General features: G+C 31.1%; 1 protein-coding gene across 5 annotated transcripts in view; it reads right to left on the bottom strand.

Annotated features, from left to right (window-relative positions):
* Window positions 1-22202, bottom strand: part of Galnt13 (polypeptide N-acetylgalactosaminyltransferase 13) — a 464434-nt gene that overhangs the window by 49761 nt on the left and 392471 nt on the right. For all 5 annotated transcript variants that reach the window (XM_063259105.1, XM_063259107.1, XM_063259108.1 and 2 more), the window contains exon 9: window positions 4147-4286. In XM_063259105.1, the coding sequence (XP_063115175.1) occupies window positions 4147-4286 (140 nt within the window). The remainder of the gene's footprint in view (window positions 1-4146; window positions 4287-22202) is intronic.

Below are 22202 nucleotides of genomic sequence, written 5' to 3'. Positions count from 1 at the left end.
AAATCCTTCAGCTTGGCAGCTTTATAAATGTCTATTTTTAGTTATTAAAATTTCCTTTAAAATATTTTTAAAATGCAATGCCATATATGCAAGGACATTAATAGGTTGCTATGGTTTAAAGCACACTTAGAAGAAAAGGCAAGTACACAATGCAAAATTTACAGTCTCCTGTCAAAATCTCTTCAGGCAACATAAATGCAAATTTTAACAGAAAGACTTAAGTCACTCGGCTTTAGAAGATCTCTTCTTTTTCTTCCTGATACCTTTGTCCTAAATATCTCACAATACAATTAATATCCATCTATCTATTTACCTATCTGTGTATCTACATTTTTTTGAGAACGGTATCTTGTCTCATAGTTTCAAAATTTAGGCCCAAGATAAGCCTGTGCCAGTTTTCAATCCTATACTTGAATTATTTATGTGAACAATATCAAAATCTATCATGTTAAACCTACATAAGCTGAAGCGTTATGTTAGATCTACATAAGCTTAATGACTAGTTAAGAGATTTTAATGCTGCACAGAGCTCAGCCTTGTTATTCCTTTATGAGCTGCTTACTGAGTTTAAAAGGCACATGCTTCATTAAGTTACTTAAAGGTTTTAGTTCAAAGAAATTTCACAGCTTTTAACTTCTCACTGGAAACTGTATTAATTTATGGGCTGGGTAGAATATTACTTCAATTATTTACATAAAATACAGACATGTAAGATATAAGCTTACAGCTGTCTGGTATCAGTAACTTTACTGATGTTTCTTTTGTTGATACAAGATAATAGAAAAAACTGAATATCAAATTTGTTTCTATATTCTTCCAATACAGCAAGGAAATTCACAAATAGAAATGTAATAACCATCCCATGGTACTATTAAGCAAGGGACCGTTTAGAAAGTGAAATTTTAGGAACATATACATTGTTACATCCTAAAACTTTCATTGAAAAATGACAGGGAAGTACAAAACATAAATGTCAAAAATAATTTTGTTTGATGACAAGTGATTTGTACATCTGATATAACTTTGGAATCTAGTTATTAGAGAGAAAACGCCTTCTTATATAAATAAGATAGCTTTTTACATTCTCCCAATAATAATTAATGTAGTGAATGAAAAGCAGTAAAGAAGAAAAGGCTTTGAATAAATGACTTGTGCATTAACAGTCCAACACTAACTCATTATCAGGAGGTCCATCTTAAATTATTTATACATGGCTGCACGAAATTGAATTGAGAAGTAGTGTTTGGTGAATTTGCTCTTCAGTTTCCATGGAAACAGATGCTGGCTTGTATTTTTTTAAAGCTGGTTTTAAAGTGGAAAACTATAGCACATTAATACCCAGAAAGCTCAAAACTTAATATATTTCATAAATTTTTTTAAAAATTTGGCTTTGTGAAGCAACAGCTGACAACATGCCATATAATTGGTATGTAACACATTTAATTTCTACCGATTTGCTTTTCCTGTTTGCTCATCTTTAGCCATCCTCTACCCATTTCAGTAAAATGGCTTAGCAGCAAATATCTTTCTTCATTTGGTCTCACACCCTGAGAATATAACAAAGGCTTTCACTGAAGCTCTTGTTTAATAAAAGCATTTTAAAAAAACAAAATATAATAAAATCAGGTGTTTTGTCTGTCATAATAAAACAGCAAGTTTTCGTGTTATAAAGTAGGTATTTGAAACCTGACTTCAATCATTAATGAGGTATTTCATTCATACGCAAATTACACAGGCAAACACATTCAGATCAGTTTCCTTAACAAAACCCAAGTCATAGAGTTATTGTTATTTTTACATAATGTGATTCACATACAGCACATAGAACAATTTTTAACTTGAAAGAAATCAGTAAATGGTGGTTATAATTATAAGAACCATAACTCCTAGGGCTACTACTTAGTGCCAGGGATTGTGTTGTGTGCCGTCTCCACTCATCAATAAATCCCAGTAAAAGAAACTTCCTTCTGCTGATCAAGGTACTGAGAAGTGAGGGTAGAATTTGAACCTTCTGCCTGACTCCAGACTCTGGAATTTTTCTAGCAAACTATGCTAGCTTGGTGGACATGTTTCTAAAGTCCTGACAAGTTGAAGGTCTCTCTTTAAAAGATTTTCACAAACAATTTTTAGAAATTAATTTTGGCCATCTGATTTACTTCAGAAAATAGCTAATTCAACAGAATAAGTTGTAGAAAGAAATTTTCCACACTATTTTAAAGAAGTCAATTAGGCTTCCTTGACATAAGGCATGAAGATATACAATTAGATTTTTAATTTGGAAATACATAATTTATTCTGATACAACGTACTGAGTTTTTCTCAGGATTTTCCTTGGTAGTCCAAGGGAATTTGCAAAAAGTCTTCTTATTTTCTTGTCTTTGTTTAGCTACTTACCACATCGTTTATTAATAAAAGAAATATTGTTTATTCATCTTTTTTGTCCATTGACAACAGAGAGAAAATATTTTGTTATTAGAGAAACACATCTTTCTTCTAAGTGTATAGTGAAATAATTGGTTAAACAGACCTCACAAAAGACATGAGAGTGTTAGCTATTTTATCAACTATCTTCAGTTGATTACAACACAAAGCTTATGTTATTTAAAAATCATTCTCATATAAGCTATGCGTAGAGTATAAATCCTTGTGAGATCAGCATTCACACGGGTATAACATATTTATAATAAATGGTAAAAATACTTCCTTATCGAAACAAATAAACAATAATAAAAATATACTCTGAGAGGCAGGACTCTATATTCACATACCTAGAAAATATAAATCAGTACCATTACACACAAAAATTTTCAATACATTATTCAGATTAAACTTGTGAATTGTAGATTCTCTGAACAAATATAGGCACAGTTAATGAGGAAGTAGAGATTGAACTTATAAGGCTGTATAAAGCATACAAAACAATCATTAAAAACAGTTCAATGAGGGTTAATGAGGAAGTAGTGACTGAATTTATAAGACTGAATAAAGCATATAAAACAATAATTAAAAACAATTCAGTGAGGGTTTCACTCAGATAAGGCATTTTTTTCTTTCATATTCTACTTAATTATGCATGAAATATGTCTAGATATTCTCAGAGCACTAAGCAGATTGATCAACTAAATGTTAGCTTGATCTATGTAAGTTGCTAGATACTCTACCATCATGACTCACAAATGTGGCAATTTAAATCTAACATCATGCTTAAATAATAAATTTTTTGCTATATGCATTTTACTATTGTTAATGAAATGCTTCTATCTGCACTAATATTAAGTTAACTATGATTCAGAAACTTAGTACCATTTGATAAATTAGTAGAATGAAGCATATAAATAAACGTATAAATAATTCTTATTTTAATACAATTACATATATATTAATACATGTTGCAGAGTAATGATGAAGCCAATAATATAATTCTAAATAAAATATTTTGGAAAACAATGAAATAAAATATTTTGGAAACAATGACAGTCTTGTAACTTTTATAATAATACCACAACATGACTTATAGTCTTCATCAACTTCCTAAGTGTGTATGAAGAGTTTTTTCAAATGATTGTGTCGTATTTTAATAGGTTGAGTAGTGAAGCACTTATGAAAAGACAACTATCTTCTATTAAGCAGACATTAGCATATTTTATAAAAATTTAAAATAATTTGGTGCCAGTATTTCCACTATTTGGTTTTAATTAAAAGACATTTAATTTTAAAAATATTTATTGTAAATTGTCATGTAATTGATTATTACATTGTTTTAATGAATTGTATAGTTTTAAATTCTTAGTTTTAGTTTCAAATAGTAATATTTCTAGCCCTTGTAAATAAAAAGTTCTTTGAAGTTCACAAAAAAATTTAACAGTTATGGTTTTTATGATCAAAAGTTTTAGAAATGTTATTTAAAAATCAAGAAAATGTTATTTCTTCAATATTAAAAACTTCCTTTACTTTTACCATTTCCTATGATTAGGACCTTTATCGTCCTTGAAAAAATGTCATCTTAAAAAAATGTCATCCAAATAGATCTATTTAAAAACTCTTACAGCATTTATTCAGTACATGGAAAAAAAAAAACTGAGCTCTTTAGAAATTGCTCCATTTGCAAAATACATTTATAACTTAACCAAAATAAATAATTCATACCTCACCAAGTGAATAATAACGTCTCGGGATCTGGGAGTCTGGGTAGATGTTTTCTAGGTACCAAGAAAAGGGCTTACACTTCAGATTTTCTCTTAGTGCTTTTCTGACTGACACGTCTCCGTAATCCACTTTGACAACACCTGCAATTTTTCAGAGAAACATAAATCAGGTTGTGCTATTTTCAGTTCAGCACAGTTTTACCCTGTTTACTCCGTTAGCAGTTTTTTCTCTATAATTATATTTCTATCAAATTCAATTGCATGTGCAGCCGCTACGATACTGATTTTCTTAGTACCATCCAATTAGTGCATTAAATAGACATAAAGAACAGTTCTTCCACTCGGTAGGACTTTGAAATGCAAATATTTAACACAAAGTACTTGTAATTCTTGGATTCAGTAATTATCAGTTAAATGTAAATTTGTATTAATTTACTATTAATCAAAGCTTAGCTAAACTGTGTAATGTGTGTATTTTTCTTTAACAAAAATTTCAGATTTTTGTCAATGCTCTTTTATTCACCATGTGTGTGTTTTGTGAGAAATGTGTATAAATATGATCCTCACAATGACTGCAGATGTTTGAACTTCCCTTTTCTTTGAATTTCTCTTCCATCTAGGCCTTAGACTTGAATTTTCCATAAATTTTTGTATGATTTTATATTATGAGTTACTGAAAACTACATCAAATCCCTGAAAAAGTTGGTAAATGAATAAGTATGAAGAAATCAACATAAACAAACTGGACAAGACAAAAATTCATATATGTAATTACACTGCTTAATTTTATTTCACATAACAGCAAAATGTTTGAAATAAAAAAATATTTTCATTGAAGATCATAAAAGAATGTTTTTGAGAAACAAATGTAACAATGTGTCTAATTTTTATATACAGTCTGTAACATGATTTCACTCATTTTTATCAATACAAAAATAACATTTGATTCAAATGATTAAGTAACTATGATAAGTTAGTAATTATTATCAGAATAGGTTGGAAAGATTTCAATGTTTAAGTAGTATTTGAAGGCCAGTAAGTAGCCACACGCAGGTGTGGGTTAGATTGGGGGCAATGACTCAGGACCTGGGACATTCCATTGCACACATGCAGCAGAATGAACCAATCACTATGAAAAATAAGGACCAATTATCTATGAAACCTAAATATCTGTAGCTAGTCACATTACTATGACTCATTTTCAAAATCTGTTAATAGTTCGATCAACTTTCTCTCTTCAGGAATTTTTTTTCAAAATCGAATGCCATAGTATTGCTAGAAAGCATTTTTATAATACTTAAGAAAAAAATTACTTCCAGAAGAAGACATTAATTTCCCTAGCTGGTATTTAGGCAGAAAGTAACATCTTTGAGGTGTTTAAACAGGTAAGTATTTGTTTTTAATATCTCTCTACAGAATTTCCAATGTGGACTGAAACCTTAAATGAAGAGGTTGGAAAATAAATTTTCATTTATATAACTGGTCACCAAAATATTATATTAACGTCACTACAGCTGAGATGATCACAATATATTATCCTCAAAAATTACATAACAATTATACATGCTACAACATCTAGGCAAAATGCACTGTACCCTCAGAGAGCTTAGTTCCATAGTTCGTTTTACTGTTCTGGTTTCATTTGCGAGGTACATGAATTGAACTGAGATATAAATTTGATATTAGCATTTTTCCTAGAGTTAAAATTTAATTGTCTTAGTCTCAGGATGTTTTCCTGTAGTGATTTTATGAGTGTTTTTCAAACTGGAAGACATATTTGCAGATTCATTTGGATATCATTTTACAATAACTCAGAAGAAATATATGTTGTGGAAGTAGGATTTGGCAAAGCATGATTGGTAGGAGGTAATATAATTTACTAAGGAAACCCAAAACATTTTTAAAGGTAAGGAGTTTCTTACTGGTTCTGGTCAGGAACTATGGGGAAAGAAATGTTCTTAACAACAGAAGATATTGCAGTCCTCTTTCTCTACTATTGGGATAAGAACCAAGGAGGCCTTGGAGTTCAGTGGATCTATAGCTACAAGACTTCTGGAACTTTTCTGTGCTTGTGTGACTTAGTGACTGTGAAATACAGCCGGAATCAAGTTATTTAGATCTGTGGCCGGAAATAGCAGTTCCTTTGTTCCCCAAACTCTTATCTGCAAACCACACCTCTTGAACATAGTTGCAACAACTTTAATGGAATCTCAAAAAGGCAACTCCTAGATGATGCTAAAAGAACAAACAAATTATCAGTGAACTTTACAAAGGTGTCAAAGTAAAGATAAGTATCATAAAATTTTATTCACTGAAATTATTTCAGATTACTTACCAAATATAGAAAATAAGATGGATAACCTGGTAATGAAATGATTAGAATCTGCCATAGACATAACCAGAAAAAAACCTCTCCAAGACATCATATTCAAGATACAAGAACAACAAAAAAAAAAATACTAAAACTTGGTAGAGAAGTATCAAATCACCTATCAGATCAAATCTATCAGAATAGCAGCAAATTTATCAACACAAACCTTAAACTTCTGGAGACCATAGAATGAAGTTTTTCAAACCTTAAAGAAAATACATACTAAACCAGATAACTATACCTTATAAATCTGCCCTTCAGAATTGAAAGAGAAATAAAGACCTTGTGTGATAACAATAGACTATGAAGTCAATGAAAAGTTGCCAAGTAAGAGACACAAACAAACTCCTGTATAATACACTCTTACATAATCAGTGAGTCACAGAAGAAGCTAGAGAAGAAATTAAATATTTCGTAGAATTAAATGACAGTTGAAACATCATAACAGAACATATAGGACACAATGAAAATAGTTCTAAAAATGAAGTTAACTTATGAATTTCTACAATGGAAAAACAGCAATGTCTAATACAACATATTTATGCCCAATGCATAATTATGTATCTCTTGGTCCTAAAAAAAACTTATAATCCAAACTCAAAACTAGTAGAAAAAAGTAATTATCAAGAATAGAGAAAAACTAATGAAATTGATACAAAAATAAAACAATGCAAAGATCAATTCACAAAAAAATTCATCTTTGAAAAGAGAAATGAAATTGATAAAGTCTTAGCTAGTCTTATCAAAAGAAAGAGAAATCAAGTCTAATAAATTAGAACTGGAAAAAAATAAAATTGCAAGGCAGTTGCTCAAGTCACAAAATCAAGGCATAAAAAGTGTACAATCAAACAATGACAGCACAAAACATTCTGTGGAACTAACAAAAAGTTGTATGGTTGTCTATCTTGCACACTTAAACATACGTATAGTTATGTCCTTGAGAGCACTTTCTTTCCCTTTCATTATCACAATATCTATGCATTTTGGATCTTATTATTTCTAGTTTTCATGATAATTTTTTTACTAGAGAGAATATGATATTTACAAATGTGAGTTATTTCACTTATGAGGGTAGTCTCAAGGTGCCTCCATTTACCTATAAAAGCCTAAAGATAATTCTTTTTGATAGCTAAGTGATATTGTATTGTAATAAAAACAACACATCTTTTTCATCTAAATAAAAAAAATAAAACCACATTGTAAATGTTCAAAAAATTTCAAGATAGCACTGAAACCCAGATTATTTGAAACAATTTTTTAAAAGTCTAACCAACAAATTAAGGACTTGATAGAGTTAACACTTACGTGTACCAAAATTTTAGAGAAGAACCATTGCCAACACTCCTCAAACATTTTCGTATAATTGAAAATGAAAGAATGCTTTCAAACTCACTCTATAAAACTAGTGTTACCTTGTTACCAAAACTGGATAAAATTGCAACAAAAAATTAAACTAATGCCCAATATAGTTGAAGAAGAACAGTGATAAAGGCCTCAATAAGATACTTGCCAACATGATAAAACAGCACATAAAAACGATCATTCACCATGAACAAATGGGAATTTTCTAAAGGATATAAGGATGATTCAACATATAAGTCAATAAATGTCATACATAACATAGATAAATAGAAAAGTAATTATGTCATGTGATCATCTCCAAAGATGCAGAAAAAGCTTCAATAAAATTCAATATCCTTTCATGATGAAAACCTTATTGAAAATAAACACAGAAGGATATTCCTTTAAATTGATAAATGTCACATATGAAAAACCCTCAGCCAACATCATACTGAGTGGGGAAATCATAAAAATCATTTCCTTTGAAATCAGCAGTGATATTAGAGTGTTTACTTTCACTATCATTCAATATAGTACTTGAAACTTTCAATCAGATCACAGAATAAAGCAAAATGAAAAAAAGTAGGAAAGGAAGACATTAAATTAAACCTATTTGAAGATAAAAAGTTTTTACAAAAAATACCCCCAAAAATAACAAGTTGAAGATTTCTAGATCTGAAAAGTAAATTCATTAAATTGCAGGATACAAAATACACACATGAATATTAATAGTGTTTCTGTATACTAGTAATGATCCCACCAAAAAGAAAAATCTGGAAAAGGGTTCCACTGTAGATAACTTCAAGCAAGGACCTAGTTACAGAACTCTGAGCAAAGAAATTAAAGAACGTATTTGGAAATTGGTGAGTTAACTATTGTTGTACTCACAAAATTAATATTGTTCATTTGGTCACATTACCAAAAACAATCAATATATTCATGGCAATTCTTACTTTAACAACAATAATGTTCTTCATAAAAATAGAAAAAATCTATAATTCAAAGGCAACAAGGAGAAATAAAAGTATAATCAAAGCAAATCTGGGTCAAAAAGGGCAAAGCAGGAAGCATAGTATATTTCAAGTTGTACTAAAAAGCTAGAAAAAAAATTGTACCAGCACAAAATATACACAGACCAATAGACTAGAACAGAAACAACCACAGGCACTAATACTCATTTGACTGTTTACAAAGGGACAAGAAGTTCACTTAGAGGGTAGATAGCCTCTCCAACAAATGATGTTCAGGAAACTTGTTATTTATATGGGGTAGATGGAAACTCTCATTCTGTATTAAAATATAATGGATCAACGATTTAAGGTTAAAACAGAATCACTTGATCTGCTCAAAGGTAAAATAGAAGATAACGCTAATGAATATATAGGCATAAGCAAGAACTTTCTAAACAGAAACCCAATGGCACAAGAAATATTGCTGCAAGTCAACAAATGAGGTCATATCAAATTTGAAAAGCTTCTACACAATAAAGAAAACAACCATCAAAGGAAAGAGACAACCTAGAGAATGGAGAAAAAAAAATGCCAGCTACTTCTCAGATCAAAGACTAACATCTATAATATATAAAGTACACACAAAAAATTAGACATCCCAAAATAGAAGACCCAATTGAAATACTGGGAAACAAAAATCAAAAAATACTTTAAAAAATAATTACAAATGGCCAATCAATACAGTATATGGAAAAAAAAAGTTCAACATTCTTGGCTAGTAGAGGAATGCAAATTAAAACTACTTTGTGGTGTCATCTTACCCCAGAAAAAATGACTATCATCAATATATTCTAGTAATAACCAATGCCGGTGAGATGTGAGAGGCAAATGGAGCTTTTCTCCATTGCTGAGAAGGTAAATTAATGCAGTCACTGTGTAAATCAATAGGAAGCTTCCACAAACATCTAAAAATAGAAATTTCTTTTTGACCCAACTATTCCCCTTGTAAGTATTCTCCCCAAATGGAGAATTATCATATTACTGGGATACATGTATAACCATGTTTACAGCAGCACAATTTATAATAGATAGATCTTGGAAGCGACATTTATATCCATCAACAAATGAATAAAGAAAACATATATATATACACAATGGAGTACTACTTACTCTACCATAAAGCAGTATGAACCTGAGTAATTCATACGTAATTGAATGAAACCCGAAGACATAAAATCAAGTTAAATAAGAGACACACAAGTTTCAATACTACATGATTTATCTTCTATTAGAGAATCGAAGTATTCATATGCTAGTAAGAATCAAAATGGAAGAGAGGGGGCTGGGGATTTAGCTCAGCGGCATAAGTGCCTGCCTTATAAGCAGGCAGTCGTGAGTTCGATCCCTGGTACCGATAGAAAGGAAAAAGACAAAAAAAAAAAAAAAAAAAAAAAAAAGGAAGAGAGAAAAATAGCAAGTGAGAGAGGTTCAGATGGTTACTTAAACCTACTCTGTTGTTTTAAATATACTCTAACATATACATTCATTTGTAAAAGTATCTCCATGGTCATGGAAAAAAAAGTGTTGGTCAAGTATCTGTTTGTTTCTTTTCTGTAAGGGTGAGGTATTTTTATCAATGTCTTGTACTCTGAGTGATGATTTTGAAGATAACAATGCACAATATATTATGACTGTTATTCTTATTTTGTTGTATATTTTGTTTTATTTTTTCATAAAGCAGAAAAAGGAAAAGAAGCAAATTAAAATCAGAGAGAAGTTAATAATTTCCCTTAAATACAAACACTTATTGTGTATGCACACACAGACATATACACAATATTTTCTTGTCAGTGTTTTAATATTCTCCTTCATTACTAAATTCTATTTAAAATTTTTCTGTAATGAATATCATAACTAGATCACATATATTACAGAAAGTAAAAAATTAAAGAAGTCTATTTCTTTTAAAAAGAAACAAAGTTATTGTTTCTACCTCATGGAAAAATCTTTATTATGTAATCTGTGAGTAACACTAACATTAAAGTTATATGGTATAATTTTTTTAAAAAGTACATCCAAAACCTAGATATAAAAATATAAACTTTGACTTTGTTGGAAGATAACCTAAAGGAAATACTTAAAGCCTTAGGCACAAATAAAGGCTTCCTGAACCAAACCCCATCAGTGTATGAAATACTATCAAGAAACAACAATTGGTAGTACATAAAATGAAAAAACTTTTGCACAACAAATGAAACTATATACACATAAAAAAAAAAAAAAACATGGGTTGCAAAAAATTTTGCCAGCTACCTTTCTGATAGAATATCAGAAGAGTATTAGCTACTGTCCTGATAGAATACCTAAAATTTTACCTCCTCAAAACAAAAAAATCCAATCAAAAAATGGGTGAACGAAGTGAAAAGACACTTCTAAAAAGAAGTATGGCTAGTTGCCCCCAAATAATAAACATGGTTCTACTAGGGTCATGCAAATTAAGATAGTTCTGGGATTCCATATTATTCTAGTCACAATGACTATCATCAGAAACACAAAAAGCAGCAAATGTAGTCAAGCATTTGGGAAAAAGCAACCCCACTACATGTTGGAGGGACTATGAACTAGGACAACTGCTTATTACAATCAACATGTAAATGCTCCACAAAACTAAAAACAGAAATTCTATTTGAGCCAGTTACACCAGCCCTGGGTCATTCCTGAAAGCATGACATCATGCTACAGTGATATGTGTATACTCATTTTTATAGCAACACAATCCATAATAGCTCAACTCGGGAAACAGCCTAGATATTAGTCAATACGTTAAAGGATGAAGAAACTGTGGTACACTACCCGCTGGAAATGATTCTGCCATAAAGAAGAATGAAATTCTGTTATTTCCAGGAAAACATATGGAACTTGAGACCACAATGTTAAACAAAATGAGTCAAATACCAAAAGTTAAATATCTCATGATTTCTTTTATATGAGAAATCTAAAATAAAAATAAATAGATGGATAAAAATAAAGATGGTAGCAAATATATTGCACTACTTAAAATAAGGTACTTTTGTGATAGTTTGTAAACTTCATAAAATAACATCTTTTATTTTTGTTAATTATTTTGAAAACGTGTCTTCAGATACTACGTAATAATTTGCTCCGGTAAAATAATAACAATGATATATTTTTGCTTTTATTTTACATTTAAGCTTTTTTTTTTGTATGTTCTGCAGAATGAAAGAGCCTAAAAATGGTAGGCAAATACCACTGAGCTACGTGCCCAGAACTTTTGCTGTTATCTTTTTTCAATCTTTTTATTTAGTTCCTTTTGTATTGGTATATGTTTGCCATACAAAATGATTATGTTCACTGTGAGGAGGTGATACAACTACAAGATTTTTCTTAATTATTTTTTAAATCCATTTTTGTTCCCTTTCTTCCCCTCATTGCAAGTTCCTGCATTTTTAACCCAACTAATAATTATTTTATTGTCAAGTATCTAATTGGCACACTGTGTTAGAGACTTAGCAGATTACTTGGAATTATTTTTAAATTTTAGACTATTCCTTTAATCCATCATATTAATTTATCCATTCTTCATGTGCACAAAAATATTTAGGCTCCTGAACTTTCATTAGGACATCACCCCAGACAGAGCTACACTAACAGGCTGATGGCTATAGCAAGTAATAATACATAAAAATTATCTATTGCATTTATCCTTTACTATTATGACTAAATTTCATTTTAATGGAGTAAAAATAAGATAATGAATTTTACAAATAGAGCTTCTATGAAAAGGTATGTCACATGGAAGAACTAAATGTCACACATTGCCTCAATTTGTTTAATATCTGATTCACTGTCAAAAGTCAGAGCAAATCTTGAGGCTGAATTTTCTAGGTGATTTTCTCAAATTTAGTTCTGACCAAAGTTCTTATACTCAATCATGTGGCTACAGACCAATGAAAATGCAGGAAACAAGAAAAATGAACACGTAAAGTAGCATTTTAAAATAAAGTTCATTTTGATGATAATAGAGGCAAATGAAACTTCATAGGAATATTTAGCTTCATTCATCTACATCAGTCACAGAATGTAGTCATCTGATTCTGCCGCATGTATTTTATATAACATATAAAATAAATATTGCTCTACTGAGAATGCTACTGATCTCTCCACATGCATTTTGGTTTTTCTTTTTGTTGTTGTTAGTTTTAAATTTTTTCTCAGAAGAAAGAAAAGATATACATAAGACTTATTATTTTTTTCTTAAATTATTATAAAATACTTGGCAATTATACATTCACTGCAGACAGCACTAAAACATAAACAAACCTACACAACTTAGTGTCTCTGGAATGCGCGGTACCATTAAGCTGGACTGTCAACATTATTGACTGGAGAGCTTCCCAGGAAATTAGTAAAGTACATTTTGAGTATGTATAGGTACATCACAGAGTTGTGACCTGGCGTATTATATCTATCCTTTCACCATTCTGTGGCACGTTTCTCTCCATCTTTTTCGTGGCAGGCAGTCAATGAAGTGAACAGCATTTCCCTGCCAAACACTTTCAACAACATGTTTCTGCTGTGCAGTCAGCCAACTACAGGCGGAATCCCTGGAAACTGTCAGACAAATAAACCTCTCCTCCTTCAATTGCTGATGTCAGAAATGGGAAAGATGACCGACATGTATGTTTATATTTAAATTATAGCAGAAATTTTTCTAGACTTTTACATTTTTCTGTAAATATACAGGCACGACTTTTTTGTAAAAATTGATTCATGTAATAATATGCGCTCACAATTTGCTCTTTGGCTGAAACACTGTATCATGAAGACTTTTTAAAGTCAAACTTTCCCATGAATTTTAAAGAATTTTGTGTAAAATCAGACTTTTAAAAAATTTAAAACTATTTTCAGTTGTGAATATTTTGAGTAAAATATGTATTTCGATTAATTTGTATACATTAATGAAGTTCAGTGTGATATTTCAACACACACATAGCGTGCATCGGCAGTACCCAGCCAGCCTGCATCCATCCTGCCCACCTTCCCTGCCTCCTGGGACGCTGCTCCAAGCTGACTGACTCTACAGCATTCCACTTTATGAATTAATTACAATTTAGTCAATCTGTCCCCGACTGTTCTAGTTGCTGAAGCTATTTATACTTTAGTTACTTATATTTTAGGGCTTATAATCAACAGATATTTTGTAAAATTTTCATTACACTCTTGCATTTTATTTTGCTTCTATTTTATTTTATGAGCGCACATTTGCAGTACATCATGCTTCCATTCATCATGGGGAGTTTGTCCATGTGCACAACACATCTTTTCCTCATCCTTCCTTCCATCTCTTGGTCTCTATTCCTTTTGCAAAATATTTATCTTTTTCTTTCTTTTTAATTTTTATTTTGCTATATGATTTATTTATATTTAGGGTCTTTCATATGAAAGGCATCGTACCATATTTAAGCCTTTATATCTACTAACATCATGTCTCCAGTGTAACAATTTTCCTACATATGACTCATTTATCCTTGTTTATGCCAGAGAAGTACTTCATTATGCATAAATAACACATTTTCATTATACAATCATCTGTTTGTTGATAAGTTTATAGGCTACTTGTAAGACTTTATTATGAATTCTGCTGCTGTAATACTGATATGAAAATATGGCTATAATATGACATTATGAATTCCATAAGGAAGATATCTAGAAGTGGAACATCTAAGTTGAACGGAATTTCTAATTTTAGTTTACTCTTGATTATTTGATTAGAATAATTTCAAGAAGAGAGATATTTTGTTAATTCATATGTTACTTTAAACACAGCCAGCCACTCATATCTCTAAGTTTTATATCTACAAATTCAATGCACAGTACATCAAAAATTATAGAGCATGTAAATATTTTTCTTATCATTATTCTTCAAACAATAGTCTACTTTTTATGTAGCCCACACTATGTTAGATAGCATAATTTAGATTGATTAAATGCATATGAAACAATGCATTGCATTATAAACAGATTCTACATCAATTTTTTAAATTTGATTTAAAAGAGAAAAAAAACACAGAAAGGAAAAACAAAACGTAAGAGACAAAAAACAGCAAACCCAAAACAATAACAATACAGGCATTCAAAACATGATTATAGGAATTTAACAAAGATTCTTATATTGCTTATTTTTATCTTCTAAAGAGTTGCTTAGATTACCAGATACAAACATACAAAATGGATCGAATCGTAAGAATATTAACTGCTCTTTTTCAAGAACTAACAGAATTAGTACAGTAATCTTAGCTTTCGTGTATATATGTATACATATGCAAATTTATTCATTCTCCTTTGCCCTTCTTTTTTCCTGCTTTCTTCTATCCTACTTACTTTTACCCTTTGAACAGTTTCTTATTTTTTTTTCAATTTCTTACTCTTACACAATATTTAGTGTAGAGTTTGTATCTTATTTGCTCTTTAAGTTTCTTATACTAGAGAGTCAATATGTTTTTTTAAAAGTGAGTGATTTATTTCACTTATGGGTATGGTCTCAAGTCATATCCATTTACCTATAAAAGTCTCAATGTGATATTTCTTTACAGCTGAGCAGTACTCCACCATATAAAAATATCACCTCTTTTATTCATCCCTCTGTTGATGGGCATTTGGATTGTTTCCAAGATTTGGCTATGACAAATTGTGCTACTGTAAACATGGGTGCACATGTATGAAAATTAAATATTTTCAATTCTTCTGGGAAAATGCCCAGAAGCAGGATAGCTGGGTCAAATGGGACTTGAACCCTAGCTTTGTGAGGATCTTCACACTGACTTCTACAGTGGTTGCAGCAGTCTACAGTCCCACCAACAGCAGAGAAGAGTTCCTTTTCCCCCACACCCCCTCAAGCATTTGTTGGTTGATTTCTTGATCTTGGCCATTTTTTCTGGAGTGAGATGGAATCTGTGTTTAATAGCATTACTCAAATAATGATGCTGAACATTTTTTAATATATTTGTCATTTGTATTTTTTCATCTGTGAAGTATGTATTCATCTCAGATGTCCATTTGTGGATTGGGTCTTTGAAATTTTGAGGACTGCCTGATTTTTTAATACTTTATATGTTCTAGATAAAAGTGCTTAGTCTGAAGAACAGTTGGCTAAGATATTTTCCAGTTCATGAGTTTTCTTTTCACTCTGCTGGAGATTTCTTTTGACATGAAAAAACTTTTTAAAAGACCAGATCTCAGTTGTTGATTCTGGGAAGTATTTCTCATGCAATTTGATTTTTGTTCATGAACTCTCTGCCTACCCCTATGTCATCAAGATTTCTACCTAGTTTGTTTTCCATCAGATTTTGTGTTTCAGTTTTAATATTTAGATCTCTGATCCACTTCAATTTTATTTTAGTGCATGGTGATAGACAGCTAGTTTTAGTTTTCAGCATATGGAAAGCCAGATTTCCAGCACCACTTGTTAAAGAGGCTATCTTTCTTCCAGTGAACATGTTGGCCCCATTGTCAGAGATAAAGTGGCTGAATGTGTTTTTGGTTGTGTCTTCGTCTTCCAATCTATTGCATTGCTCTTCAGGTCTGTTTAAATTCAAGTACCATGCTGATTTTATCACAGTAGCTTTATAGTATAATTTCAAAACAGAGATTGTGATGTCTCCTACTTGCTTTTGTTGCCCAGAACTGCCTTTGTTTTTTTTTTTGTTGTTGTTGTTGTTGTTGTTGTTTTATTTTTTTTATTTTATTTAAGAGGAAAAATAGAAAAACACAAAACAAAACAAAGCGATATAAGGGTACACGTAATACAGAACTACAAAAAAAAAAACAAAAAACAAACAAACAAAAAAAACATAACAGTAAGAAATCATCTGTTAGTAGATTACATATTATCATCTTGGAAATAGTTGCTCAGATCACAGTATCAAAGAATACAAGGTGGACATTCAAACAGAGAGACTGCAAACAGCTGCGCAGAACTGCCTTTGTATTCAAGGTCTCTTCTTTTTCCAGATGATGTTTAGGAATGATTTCTTTAGGTCTGTGAGGTATGCCTAGTGGTATTGTTACTGGAATTGTGTTGACTCTGTATAAGAATTTTGGAAGAATGGCCATTTTCACAATGTTTGTTCTTTCAATCTAGAAACAAGGAATATTTTTCCATTTTTTTTGAAATTCTCTTTGATTTCTTTTTAAAGAGTATTGTAATTTTCACTGAATAGATCTTTTACTTCCTTTGTTAGGTTGATTCCTAAATCTCATTTTTTTTTTAGATGCTATTGTGAAGGGTGCTGTTTTCTTATTTATTTCTGTTTGTTTTTTTACAGGAACGCTATTGATTTTTGAGTGTTTACTTTGTATCCAGCTACATTATTGCATTTGGTTATTACATCTAGAAGTCTTTCAATAAAGTTTTTGAGTGGTCTTTTATGTAAAATATCATGTCATTTGCAAATAATGATAATTTAACTTCTTCCTTTCCTATCCTTATTTCTTTTATTTCTCTTTCTTGCCTAATTGCTCTGGCTAATGTTACCAGAACTATATTTAATAAGAGTGGCAATAATGGATATCCTTGTCTTGTGTCTGATTTTAGGTGGAAATTTTTCAGTTTTTGGTCATTTAGTAAGATGTTGGCTGTTGGTTTATCTTATATGGCTTTTATAAGATTGAGGTTAAAAACTACCTATTCCAAATTTCTGTAGGGTTTTTATCATGAATGTTGTAGTTTTAAAAAAGCTTTTTCTGAATCTATTGAGATGATTATGTGATTCTTGTTTCTGTCTCTATTAATATGGGGTATTACATTTATGGATTTGTATATGTTGAACCACCCCTTCAGTCCTGAGATGAATTCCACTTGATCATGGTGTATAATCTTCTTGGTGATTTGCTGCATGTGTTTGCCATATTTCACTGAGGATTTTTGCATCTATGTTCATAAAGGAGGTTGGCCTGTAGTTCTCTTTTTCGATTGGGTCTTTCTCTGGTTTTGGTATTATGGTAATACTTGCTTTCAGGAATGAGTCTTGTTTCCCTTTCAACTTCACTAAAGAGTTTGAGGATTTTGATCATTAAATCTACCTACATTTCTTGTAAAATTCATCAGTGAATCCATCAGGACTTGGGCTTTTCTTTTTGGTAAGCTTCTAATTACATTACTAATTTCATTAGCTGAACTTGTCTAACTCAGAATTTGTAGATTTTCTTGATTCAGCTTTGATAATTCATAAATTCCTAGGAACTTGTCCATTTCTTCTGTGTTATCAAAACTATGAGAGTAAAGGTTTTCAAAGTAGGTATTAATAATCTTAATAATCTTCTGTATTTTCACAGGGTCTGTAGTCATTTCACCTATTTCATTCTTATTGAGTGGATTTAAATTTTGTTGTCTTTTTGATCAGGTTGGCTTGAGGTTTATTAATTTTATTTATTCTTTCAAAGAACCAACTTTTGATTCATCAATTCTTTGTATTGTTTTCTTAGTTTCAATTTCATTGATTTCTGCTCTGATCTTTATAATTTTCTCCTTTCTTTGGGATTTGGCATGACTACTTTTTCTAGGAGTCTGAGGTATACATTGGTTTGTTCGTTTGTGTTTCCTCCATTTTCCTGATGTGGGAATTTATTGCTATAAATTTCCCTCTAAGGACAGCTTTCATTGTGTCCCACTTGCTCTGGCAAGTTGTATTTCCATTTTTTGATTGTTGATATTGTTTAATTTCTTCTGTGATCCATTGGAGAGTTTTATTTCCATGTGTTTATGGGATTCTTGTAGTTTCTTTTGTCATTAAGTTCCAATTTTAATGCACTATGTTCTGATAATATACATGGGATTATTTCAGTTCCTTTGTGTTTACTAAAGCATGTGCTGTGGGCTAATACATGGTCTATTTTAGAGAAAGACATGTGCGACCAAAAAGAATGTGTACTCTTGATGTTGCTGTACCCATCTCCTAGGTCCATTTATTCACAGGTTTGATTCAGTTTTGTTATTTCTCTGTGGATTTTTGTTTGGTTGGTCTGTTTCTTTGTGACAATATGATGTGTATTATTGCTTATTTGATTTTTCATATATATTAAGATTTGTCTTACATAGTTGTCTGCTACCATGTTTGATGCTCCCATATTAGGTGCATATGTATTTGTGATTGTAATTTATTCCTCTTGAAGTTTTCCCCTAACAAGTATGTAGTGAATTTTTTTTATCTCTTTTGATCATACTTGGTTTGAGGTTCATGTTGTATTCAAAAAGAATAGCTACCCTCACTTTTTTCTGGATTCCTGTCACATAGAGTAGTGTTTTCCAAACTTTTAGTCTATGAAATATCTTCTGAGTTAAATGTGTTTCTTTTATATAAGATATTGTTGAATTTTGTGTCTTAATGCACTCTGCCAGTTTGTTTCTTTTTATTGGTGAGCTTATGTGATTTACATTGATGAATATATATGATATGTATTGACTTTCTTTGTAATGTTTTCTTTCTACTGTTGGTTCTCTACTTTTCTCTATGTTTAAGTGCCCTGCTTGGTAGTTTCCTTCCACTGTTGTTCTTGGAATTGTAGTCATCTTTATCTCTTTCTAGATTATTTTTCAGTACTCTTTGTAGTGTTGATTTGGTGGTCATGACTTTCTTAAGTTGCTCTTTGTCATAGAAGCATCCTATTTATCCATCTATTTTGAAAAATAGTTTTTCAGAGTACATCAATCTGAGTTGGAAGTTGTTTTCTTTTGGGACTTGAAATACTTTACTCTGAGCTCTTCTTGACTTGAAGGTTTGTATTGAGAAGTCTGCCATGATTCTGACAGGCTTTCCTTCATAGGTGATCTGTTTCTTTTCTCTGAAAACTTTTACGATTTTGTTCTTGTACAAAATTTTGGGATCTTAATTATTATATGTCTGGGTGAAGATTTATTTTGGTTTTAGCTAATTGGGGTTTTATATGCCTCACTTATCTGTATACCAGATTCTTCTCTCATGCTTGGAAAACTTTCTGCTATTATTTCTGTAAAGATTCTTATGCCATTTGTGTTGACTCATGCTTTTTTGTTGATACCTACCAGTCTTACATTGCTTCTCTTTGCTTCAATTTGTAGTTGTTAAATTATTGTTTCCTGATTCCCTGTTATTTTTAAGAAATCCTTTCTTTCATGATCATTAGCTTCCTTTCTATCTTCAAGGTCTATGAGCTTATCTTCAGCTTCATTCAAGCAGTTTTTTAGCTTTCAATGGAATTTTAAATTTCCTGAATATCTCTTTGAATCTGTTTCATGCATTCTAATTTTGTCTTACATTGTTTATTCAAATTTTTCTTATATTACAGCTTCTTTAGATATACTCAACGTTTCTTTCATAATGTTTGTCATTATTTTTATCCTGAGAGATTATTTCTAATCTGTTTTCCTCTATAGCTTCATGGAATTGTTCCTTTACTTCAACTGATACCATTTCAGTAAGTTCAGTTGTTTGACTTCCAAAGTCTTGCATTTCAGTGTCTCCTGGGTTTTTCTTTGAAGGCTAGAGATCTGAGATTGTGTCTTGCTTTTTTTTTTTTTTTTTTTTTTTTGTCATTTTCCCTGTGAGACTGTGCAATTTACCAGGCATACTCCAAATGGATTTTACTAGGGTACTGGGCTGTGAAGACTTTGGATGCTTTGATATTTGCATGGCTAGCCAGGGCGCATCCCCCAACTATGGTGCCAGTTCCTTGAACTGCTATGGACAGAGCTTTAAATTTCCATGACCCGTTGGCTAGACTGATCATTCCCTGGACTATTCTCGGGCTCTGGTCTGTGCAAGGCTTGGTATCTCTGGGACCTGTATAACTGGCTAGGTATTCTCCCTATGGATTGTACTAGGATGCTGGGCTGGGCAGAGTTTGGATCTCCCTGGACCTGTGCAGCTCACAGGGGCACATCCCCAGAGTACAGCTTACCCCACCTCAGTTTTTATGAAAGACTTGAAAATTGGCAAACTTTATTATCTTTAGAGAGTCCTAGAAATAATCTCTCACAGATACCAACAGAAACTGTATACACAACATGTGTGGCACAACTGCTCTCTTGAAACTTCACACTTTTCACTTCTTGAACCTGGTTTTCTCTTTGTGGAATTCCTAAACAACTGCAGGTTTAATAAGTAATGATTAGTTAAATTAATGGACAATTAAATACCTCTGTCAGGCATGTAAAATTTTAAGATTTATTCTAGTTAAATCAAGAAAACTTCAAAATGAAAATTTGCCATATGGTTTTAGAAATTTGAAGAAAATCTTAGGGATAATAATGGGTTATTATTTTAACAAAGCCTATATTGTGAACCATCTTTAGACAGCATATGAGTGATAATGGATGGAAAACACATACACACAGTAAATTTTTCAAAAAAGTCTCCAAATGTGAAGTTCCTTGAGCAATTTATTTTATTTAGTTTAAAGTGTTTATATTTGTACATGAATGATGTATGATCAAAAGCTGTGTCTAAATTTTTTTTGAAGATTAAATAATTTTAGAGGAAAAGGATATTGCATATTAGAATTTAAGAAACTTTGATAATAGTATGCTTCATAATGGTATTCTTTCAATTGGTAACATCTTAAATCAGATACAAAACTGTACTTAAGCATTTGTCATTTGGCTACTTTTTAAAGGAAACAACTAGCAAAACAAAGCCAACAGGTTTCTTTCCTACAGGACTTCTCAGAACATTTATTATTCTGAAGTACACTGTACAAAACCAAAATAGACAGTTATTTCCTAAACTTGTTCATTCTTTTCCAAACTTGAGAAAATGCTTCTTTGAAAATTTAGAAATTCGGTTTTATTGTATTTTTATATTTAACAAAATGTTAAGCACTCACAAGGTATAAAATAATCTTCCTAGAGAAAAATGTTGAAAAATGCAGCTCTTTCAATGTTTAGTCAACTTGTTCTATTAATCAGTTTCCATCATTTGATATTAACTGAAGTAAGAAAATGATAGTAAAAGCGACAAAAATGTGTTTGTGGACGTGTGTATTCACCTTCAGTTCCCAGACCAGTGCCTGGCTGCAGGAGACAGCCTCTTCTATTTGCACTGCTTCCTCTGCCCACCAACCCTATGATTTCTTATTCTTCATCTCATTCTTCCCTGTATATGCATATATGAAAGTATGTCTCACCTGCCTGCTTCGTGATTTACATGACTGCTTAACATCTAATAAAAGTGTTTTGAAATTATTTCACTTAATTTTTTTATTATTTGTAAGACATAGATACAGAAAATATTAATATAAAAATTGGCTTTAAATTATTATGATTTCAAATTTGATCTCAGAAAGAATATCATAAAAGTAATTTTTAAATCTTTAAATGGTCTTTGGTCTAGTCTTTATTTA

The sequence above is a fragment of the Cavia porcellus genome, unplaced genomic scaffold (assembly GCF_034190915.1).
Source record: "Cavia porcellus strain 051 isolate PalLab524CR breed Dunkin Hartley unplaced genomic scaffold, mCavPor4.1 scaffold_12, whole genome shotgun sequence".
Taxonomy (NCBI): domain Eukaryota; kingdom Metazoa; phylum Chordata; class Mammalia; order Rodentia; family Caviidae; genus Cavia; species Cavia porcellus.
This window is presented reverse-complemented; position numbering and strand designations above follow the sequence as displayed.